The sequence below is a fragment of the Nicotiana tabacum genome, chromosome 4 (genome assembly GCF_000715075.1).
Source record: "Nicotiana tabacum cultivar K326 chromosome 4, ASM71507v2, whole genome shotgun sequence".
NCBI classification, from domain to species: Eukaryota; Viridiplantae; Streptophyta; class Magnoliopsida; order Solanales; family Solanaceae; genus Nicotiana; species Nicotiana tabacum.
In genome coordinates, this window is record NC_134083.1 from 60,968,718 (window position 1) to 60,978,379 (window position 9,662).

Genomic DNA, 9,662 nt, shown 5'->3' on the forward strand with positions numbered 1-9,662 from the left:
AATAAAATAATCATCAATACTTTTGAAAAATAGTGTTCTAACTGTAAATATTAATTACTAGTCGGTCGGATATATCATGAATAATTTTTATCCCATGTCTTACTCCTAGAAATACATAGTTATCTTTTGTTATTTCTTTGATCTATAAACTTACTCTGTATATAGTTAAACCTAAATGCAATTAAGAAAACAACAAAAACTTGCATCTGCCGGCACTGAGCAGCAACTATGAGTCGACAAAAAGTAGTGGAGAAAATATAAAAATATAGATGGTCCAAAATTATTTATATACATCAATAAATTAAAGCCTGTGAACATGTTGGGAGGTAAACGTGCAGCTTCAGTCCCACTATTTTTATTTATTACAATCGTCTTTTATCTTACAATATTCTTTATGGAAGTATGAATTGTCACGAACTTTATGATAGTGTTATCAAAGAAAGTGATAAAAGTATTAATTAATCTATAAGTGAGGTCTAAACAGTTGGCAATAGCCAATCCTGATAAATGCAAAGACTTGGACAATAATTAGATATTTTAGGTGCTTGAGTGTTGATATTATGACACTTAAGATGATCAAACAAGACAAGAAAATTACAAATAAAAAGGCACAAAGAAAGAAGAAGAAAAAAAAAACTTAGAAGAAGCAAAACATGTAATTGGTCCTTTGCCAATTTGCTAAAAGAAAGCAAACAGGTGCCATAAAGTATAAAGAAAGCTTGTATATATGAAGGAAAGTTTCCTACTAAAATGGTATCGCACAAATGATGTAGCTTTTGTTAACGAATGGAGGTCTAACCCATGCTTATTAATTATGTCATGTTATGGCAATAAATAATAGTAATGCATTATAAGCTGAATGATGCTCGCAAATTCGCTTTGTCCCTCCAAGTATATAACCTATTTGAAGTTAATGGGTTGGATTGTAGTCCGTTAAAGTTATTAGTTTCAAAATTAATAATTGTATATGTTAATTTAATGAATTTATTAAAACAAATATAAGGTTTAAATTAAAAGTACTGAGTTTGGTTGAACCCAAACCCGCATGCAAGGGCGGCTCAATACTTTTTGCAACCTAAAACCAAAACATATTAAAAGGCCCTTAAATTTTATTTGTAAATTCATATAATAATGAGATACAAAGCAAACTCCTAGGACTTTGGCCTAGTGGTAAATGTACAACGGGTGATGTATGAATTAGGTGCATGTCATCGTTTGGAACTCTGATGTAAATAAAAATATGTCATTAATTAAGTGGAAGAAGGTAAAGGGCACGTCGATAATCTGTCAACTTTCGAATGCATCTGAGAATTTCTCTTAAAAGGATGAACAAAAAAATTCCTTGCTAACTGATGGATCAATAAAATATGGTGAAAAGGAAAACATGAGTTTTCTTTTAGGAAAAAAAAATTAGATTTGATAACAAAGTTAAATACATCACTTAATTAAATGAGAGAGAAATTTATCGTTACTTATCACTAAATTGTATAAATTTAAATAAACCTTTTAAAATATTTTATTAATAATAATTACATAAAATACATGTGACACACTCCCTTTATTCCAGTTTATGTGAACTTATTTCTTTTTTGGTCCGTTCCAAAAAGAATGATCCCTTTCTAAATTTGGAAATAATTTACCTTAAACTTATAATTCTACCCTTAATGAGAAACTTTTATAACCACACAAATTCTCTGAACCCCTTTTTGACTTGTTTAGGACCATAAATTCCAAACGTCTTATTTTTTCTTAAACTTTGTATCCAGTCAAACATGTTGACATAAATCAAAACGGAGGGAGTAGTGGCACTTAAAATTGAGACCCTTAATATTTTGTGGGCCTAAGGCAATGGCTTCATTTGCCTTAGCCTTAGGCCGCCCCTGAATTGCTAGCTCCACCCTAACCATAATTTATCCTTTCTTTTGCAATCAATTGACAGATCTCATAAGATTTAGATATTAGAGTTTTCATTGTTATTTAGTCAAGTCACTTTGAAACTAACGGTAGGTAAGCCGTTAATTATGTGAAGTATTAGTTAGTAATCTAAAAAAGTTAGACTGCCGTTAGCAAGTCTTTCCCAAGAAATCCCTAAGTTACCGAATTGATAGTGTATGAAGAGAATAAAAGTACATATATAAATTTAACAAATTGATCATTAAATAGCTAATAATAAACAAAAGTAAAAAAGCATAATCAAAGATGGTGCGCTATCAACTAATGGCGTAGTGGAAAGCAATGGATTGATGCGAGAATCGCGTTCGTTTAGGGTCCATATGATCAAGGTTATATATTTCTAAGCATTGTCGATTTTCAATTCATATGAAAACAACAACACACATAACATCTAATCATTAATTTTTGTTTATTCAATAATGTTTGGTTACTTGTTCCATTCATCTTGGTATAATATTCTCGAATAGCCTTTTCTGAAAATTTTCTAGGTCCTCTCTTGTCTAACACAGCCAATTGTCTCTTTGTAATATAGTAGTAATACTTATCTGAATTGCATATCGAACCGTTCTTTAATGAAATGAAATTCGTACTGTTAAGCCTGTTACAAGAAGCGAAAAATCGAAAATACGTCTTTGTTGTTTCCAAATTTTTTAAAAGTTGATGAACACATAAGAGGGTTGAAACATTAAAAAGATTACCCTTCTTATCCAAAACCCAAATCTAATAGGTCTTTTTAATAAAACGAGTAAAGAGACTTGCGGTATGTCTACCTATTTTTACAGTTTAATTATTCCTAAGTTTGGATGCATAGAAAGAACTCTTCTTTTATGAACAAGTGAGTTTTCCAACCGTCATAATTGTGTTTATATAGACTGCATCAAAATTTAGAATTAGCGGATTAATTAGCTAACACTCCTTATAAGTGTACATGACCCAAACGCTATTTTTTCCAAGAGGTGTCTCTATTATAGTCATATCATAAAGATGATTGAAGTTTTTCAAATTTCAGGACGCAAATTTCATCTTGGTTTCAACTTTCAAATAAAGTCAAAAGAAGCAAGAGACCACTTCACTTCTTACTTGTACTCACACTCTACTTTTTAACAGCCAATGATATACTACTAGACTTGACTCGAAATTATCATTGGTTTCACTTGTTCTCTCACTCCACTTTTTAATAGCCAATCATCTGCTAGATTTGTTGAAAGTTAGTATTAAATTGGGATATCTTATTGGTCATTGCTTGGAATAGCAACTTTATCATGGGGATTGAGGATAAAGACAACTTCAAAGTTTCTAAGCTAATCAATGCAAAACGAAAGTAAGTTCCTCCACAAAATTACTACTCCTACTACAATTATTTATGCGGCTTGACTTTCTTCCTGAATTCTCAGCTTAAATTGAACAAATTTTTTCTTGTCTGGCTGCAGTCTGTCTTTTCGAGTTGTTCAGCATTTGAAATTCCTTTAGAGCAGTTTTGGGTAATGGTTGTAATATTGGGTATATATATAGTTCAAATATCACCAAAACTTCTATTTTTTTCTTCCTTTCCCTTAATTCTATATTCACGGACCTAACCCTCCCAAAATAAGAATTTTTACCTAATTGTACTATATTATAAATTTATTTACTCATATTAGAGAGGGTATCACTTAATTACATTTAATATACAAATTTACTAAACATTTAATTGGTAATAACTAATAATCAATACACACGCCTATAATTACTCACCCTACTTATATGGCTCATCTAACCCACCCACTTGCTTAAGTAACTATTGAAGTTGCTTAAACAAGAGTCAGTTATTTAAGCAACTCGATCAGTTGTTTAAACAACTCAATTGGTTATTTAAATAACTACTAAAGTTGTTTAAATAAATCAATCAATTGTTTAAACTGAGTTCATCTAGATAAATTACAGTTATCATATATCATAAATTTAAGTTATATACATTATCAATATAAAAAAACTATCGATAGAAATTTAATTTTCTAGCAATTGTGAGTTTTCTGCATGAGGAAAAAAAATTCAACCGAAAAGTGCATCACGACCTTCTTTGTTGAAAAAAATAAATAATATTAATAGCTTTCTGAAAAATTTTAAACAAGTTTTTTTACAAAAGTTTCTTAGGTGAAGCCGCAATGTTGGAGTCAAAAGAAGGAAAACAAAAGAGACCAATAGAATGATAGATATTGACGAAACTTATTAAGAAGAAGAGACATGTGACTGCCGCAGCACCGTTGGTGGCGGCTGCCAATTCATTCTTCAAAAAAGTAAAAGGATGTCCTGACATGCACAATTAGCGCGTGGATCATTAACAATTTGTTTTTTCGGTTTTTAGTCCGAAGGACCATTAAAGAGGAAGTTTTTTCTGCTAAGATTTTTTATTCCGAAATTTAGAACCCGAAACCTCTGATTAAGTTCGAAGTAATTTTATTCATCTTATCACATTTTTTGAGCGATGCTCGTGAAAAATCAATATTCCTCAAATGTATTTTTCTAGTTTTTTTTTTAAAAAAATTGGAAGTTACTTTTATAGTTTTTACATAAACAATCCGACAATGGTAACGATGCCAAACGTTTACATCTAAAATATCTAAAATTTCTACAGTGTCTAGGCCCCGTTTGTCCATAAAAAAAAAAAATTTAAAAATGTGTTTATCCGTGAAATTTGCAAGTTTTTGAAAAAAAATCGAAAATGAGTTTTTCAAAAATCAAAAAGTGAGTTCAAAATTTTCAGAAAATTTTTTTTACCCACTCACAAAATACGAGTTTTTTCAAGTGAAATGCATGTCCAAACATAATTTCAAATTTCAAATATTATTTTTCAACTTAACTCCAAATATTATTTTTCTTCAAAAATTATAATTTTTATGTCCAAACGCCTACTAAGTTTAAACTTTCAGGCTTGAGCATAGTGTTCTTTGCCAAAATATCTACAAGCTAAATGTACAATCATTTGGAAAAAAACTTCAAACCATAGATAAAAAGTGTATTCCTCAAACGATTTAGAAATGTATTTAAAAATGAACAACATTTTAAAATTTTAATCTTTTTCCTCATATAAGACTTAAACTTAGCTTTTAAAAAAACCTTTTTTTATAAAGTATAACCTGTTCTATTCTTGTTTAATGGAATTTGGAAGAGGGTGTCGAGGATATCAATCTTTTGGAAAACTGAGGAAAATTTTGAGATAGCTAAAATTAAAAAAAAAGTAGCATGGCTGATTCAAGACTTTCATTTTGCTAAAGTTTAGTGAAAGAGTAGTTTTCCATGTCCGGCTATTATACGTAAAGGACCGTGTCACCATTGCATTTTATATTTGATTTACAATTATAATGTATTGATCACAATAACTGAAACATATAAATAACAAAACATACCCCTTATATTATTTCGTCTTTGATTAATTATCTTTTATTACCTCATGTTTGGTTGTTATACGATAATTATAGTATTGATTTTAAATTGCAAAAAATTGTTTAAAATTAGCCTTCATTTTGGGAAGACTAATTCATCAAATGACCCGAAATAATATTTAATAGAAAAGAACCTGAAGCAAAAGGTTAGAAAAAGGAGGGGAAAAAGAGGGGGGAAAAGAAAAAAAGAAAGGAAAATCGTGTTTCAAACAATTAAGACAAAAACAGTTATTTTGCTGTTATAGATTTTTTTACCGTGATATTGGTTCAATAGCAGAGGGAGCTGAAACTGAGAAACCTACCGTAAATAAATAGCCCACTTAGGGGTAGTTTGGGGATTTCAAAAGTTTCAACTTCAGAAACGGACAAAAACAGTGGCTCAGCAGGCAAATACGGACAATATGAAGGGCAAAAGAAAGAGGAAAAGCAACAAAGACGCCGAAAATGATAAAATATTCAGAGGGGAGATAATTAAATACTAAAATCGATAATGGAGCTGCTCTATTTGTAATGGCGGTGGCGACTTCCCAAACGCACCGAGTCTGACTCGTCAACTTGCGAGTTCATTCAATACGCGTGAAGCTGTTAACCAGCCATCAGAATCTCGGAAAATTCCTGCTCCGGTCATCGGCGGAGTGAAATAGACGGCGTTAACTATTTGATGTTAACGGTGGAGAGAAACTAAGCGATGATGAGCCCGAACGGATTCAGCGGTTTAGAGAAAGAGTATATAAGGAAGCATCATCATCATGACCTAGCGGAGAATCAATGCAGTTCCTTTCTGGTCAAGCACATTCGAGCGCCTGTTCATCTCGTTCGTCCTTTTCTCTCTCTTTTGCATTTTATTTTTTTCGCGGATCCGTTGCTTTAACTTTCAGCTGAGTGTTTTTCTCGAGATTGATTATCTTATGAAATATCTTGAAGCTAAAGCAATAAATTCGTTATATTTGCGATGATTGTATGGGTTCCGAATTAGGTTTAATTTTGTGATGTCTTGACTGGTTTTTTAGTTTGTATTCATCGTTATATTTGTGTTCATTGTATGGTTCCGAATTAGGTCAACTTTCATGTACATTAAGCTTTGATTTAGACAACCTGACCATGAATTAGTTTTATGTCTTGGTCAAATTTGTATAGGAGATGAAACGGGGGGAAATTGAATTGTTTCCTGTTTTAGGTCAAGCAAAGATTGTATGTTCTTTTGAGTTCCAGTCGTTTAGCTGTTTGGTTTATCTGGTTTTGAAAGTGACTCTTAGGACTAGTTTGGTTAGTTGTATAAGAAAAATGATCGTGGTATAAAACTATATATACAACTAATAATCAAGAATCTATTTTTCATTTGATCCTGGAATAAGAGTACATGTATTATTATTACCAAGATTAGCTAATTCTTGATTTTGGCATCACAATCTCTGCAAATCTTCCATGTAAGATATTGTCTTCCATGACAGAGAAATTCATGTATTATCATTTCTCATAGCAAACCCTGTATTTTAATTCTTGCATAACTAGTTCGTGAACCAAAACAATCCCATGAAGAACTACCGAATGCAAGTGCTTATAGTTAACAAAGAGAAAAGGCTAAGTGCATGAGTGATTGATATGTTCATTGATTATGGAAAAAGGGGTGAATGACTCATCTGCTTAGTCTCGAAGTTTGATTAGCATAGCTTTTACTTTGACTGAAGTTCTGGATCAACTCTTATAACTGCAAGAATGGCAAATTATTTTCTCTTGTAACTTACATTTTGTAGCTTGTGTTCAGTCAGTCCTAATGGTAGCTGGGTCTTCCTCTTTTTATCAGGTTTGGTCATTGGTTAGGAGGTTTGATCAGCCACAAAAGTACAAGCCCTTTGTCAGCAGGTGCATTGTGCAAGGAAATCTTGAGATTGGTAGTCTTAGGGAAGTCGATGTCAAGTCAGGCCTCCCTGCAACAACGAGTACTGAGAGATTGGAGCTTCTTGATGATGAAGAGCACATCTTAATTGTCAGGATTATTGGCGGGGATCACAGACTTAGGGTATTAAACAATTCTCACTTCTTTTGTTTTTTCCTTTTTTTCCCATTATTTTTTCTGATTTTTAACAACTTAGAGATTTCATTGTTATTAAGTACACTTGAGCATAGGTTTCTTTCTCAGTGGATGATCATTTCTATGGTGGAGAATTGCCTTCAAACTAGTTAGAGTACCAAAGTGCTTATTAATATGTATATAAAGAGAAGCTCAAATCATCTGATATTGATATTTGTGTGGTAGTGGCATTGCATATCTACTATTCCTCTTCCTCTAAAATAGCCTACACAACTTGTCAACAAAAAATTGAGATTTGCAGTAGTGTTACTCGAGGCAAAAAAGTAAAAATAAGCATGTTTCTCATCTAAAAGATTAATTTTCGCTATTAAGCTTTATTGCTGTTGGAATCATAGTAAAGGTACTTTCTGTTATTCTACCATGTCACATTATACGTTTAATGCCACCTTTGACTTGTGCATTGAGAACTGAAGAAAATAGATGAGCTTATAGGCATTTGAGGAATAGATAAGTGTGTATCTTTCTGATGCCAATCCTTTCTTAGAGCCAACTCTATGGGTTTTCTGATTTGGCACAAACAATAAGGTTTGTGTTATATGCACCAGAGTATGACAAACATTGTAGAAATAATCAGGTTGTTTGTGGTGAAAATTTTCTGAGCTAGAGCAACACTTCGATTGATGATAGTGCTATGAAACTGAATGATAAATACACCGCAAAGTGATAGTTAATTAGCTCTTAAGGTTATTCTTAACAGAGAGCCGAGCATGTACCTTTTAAAAGTATGATAAGCTTTGTCAGAAGGTCCATCAGAAGGCCGAGATAGATTCATTTTAAATTGCTATCTTATTGATAATAAAGGGAGGATGATACATTATGTAGCCCAACGTGGGTGTCTGAACTTGTGACTTGGATTGGGTTACGGACTTCCATGCATTTCCTTTATAATCGGAATGCGGAAAATTGAAAATTCGTTGCTGTATGATTGTGATGTCATGTCTTGTAAAGGTAAAATGTAATATGTATTTGGATTCTTTTGAAGAAACTACTAGATGAATGATCTGCTTTATTTTAGCATGTCAAACATGATCTTTAGTTACTTCTGACCTATAGTTACTTCTTCACTACATTCAATTAAAATAATGCATTGTGTTTATCCCTCATTTCTTTTCTTTTTTTTCAACTTGATCTTTTTCCAGAATTACTCATCAATCATATCTGTCCACCCGGAGGTGATTGATGGAAGACCTGGGACACTGGTGATTGAATCATTTGTGGTGGACGTACCCGAAGGAAACACCAAAGATGAGACGTGTTACTTTGTTGAAGCATTAATCAAATGCAACCTAAAATCACTTGCTGATGTTTCAGAGCGACTTGCTGTGCAGGACAGGACAGAGCCCATTGAGCAGGTCTAATGGTTCAGGATGTTCTGAAGGTTATTACACTAGGGATGAAGCTTCCTCAAGGCTATTAGTTCTCTAAGGCTTTGGAGGCGGACTGGATGTTGCTGCTCTCTTCCCAGCTTCCCGTGCTGTTGGTGCTCTCTTTTTTATTTATTCTTTTTTTGCGGTGTATGTTTAGCATTCAGTCATATTACTTGTTTGTAGTGTCTCAGAACCACAGGTTTTACAAGGATCTCTAGACACCCCGTAAATGGATGAAAAGACTAGTTTGTTTTAATTCTTAGAATTCTGATAGTGGTTTGTGGTATGTCACTTGTCTTAGTTTAGCGTTGTTCCAGTGTCTGTTGAGTTGCTAGTCAGAGTCTTTTAAGTTGCATTTGTGGCCTCTAGTTGCAGTAAATAATGGTGGTGTACAATCCATGAGCTAATGTTGTACAGACTAGTTATAGAGAAAGGCTCTAGATCTGCAAACACTCTCTTTTATTTCGTTATTATTCATCATTGACGAGAAGACCTTTAACTGTTGCATAATGGCTGGAGCCATAAGAGGACAATTGAAGATGACTTCTAACCGTGCTTTAATGTAAACTGAGAATGATTGCCATGTGACTGCGTTGAGCACTTTCAATGCCTGTTTATTGAGCCTGTGACCTTTTACTGGGTACAAATGACTTGGGCAACCTTGCGGTCAATGGTCATGTATGCTCTCGTGCATTTGCTTATGTATTTATGTGAGTATGCAGTCTTAGTTAACTGTTGGTAAATCAATTGGAAATTTATTTGCGGAAATTGTCCATAAATTTCTTGAGTCACAGGGGAGCAATGTGATACTCTGATGTGTCCTGCCTA

At 32.9% G+C, this 9,662-nt stretch overlaps 2 protein-coding genes across 2 annotated transcripts in view; both read left to right on the top strand.

Annotated features, from left to right (window-relative positions):
- LOC107804511 (polypyrimidine tract-binding protein homolog 2) overlaps positions 1 to 9,662 on the top strand; it is a 120,384-nt gene that overhangs the window by 74,045 nt on the left and 36,677 nt on the right. The window lies entirely within an intron of this gene.
- On the top strand, positions 5,833 to 9,284 carry LOC107804547 (abscisic acid receptor PYL8-like). Its single transcript, XM_016628463.2, has 3 exons — positions 5,833 to 6,189; positions 7,180 to 7,395; positions 8,607 to 9,284. Exons 1-3 carry the CDS (start codon positions 6,064 to 6,066, stop codon positions 8,823 to 8,825), a joined length of 561 nt encoding a protein of 186 aa, XP_016483949.1. The 5' UTR covers positions 5,833 to 6,063; the 3' UTR covers positions 8,826 to 9,284.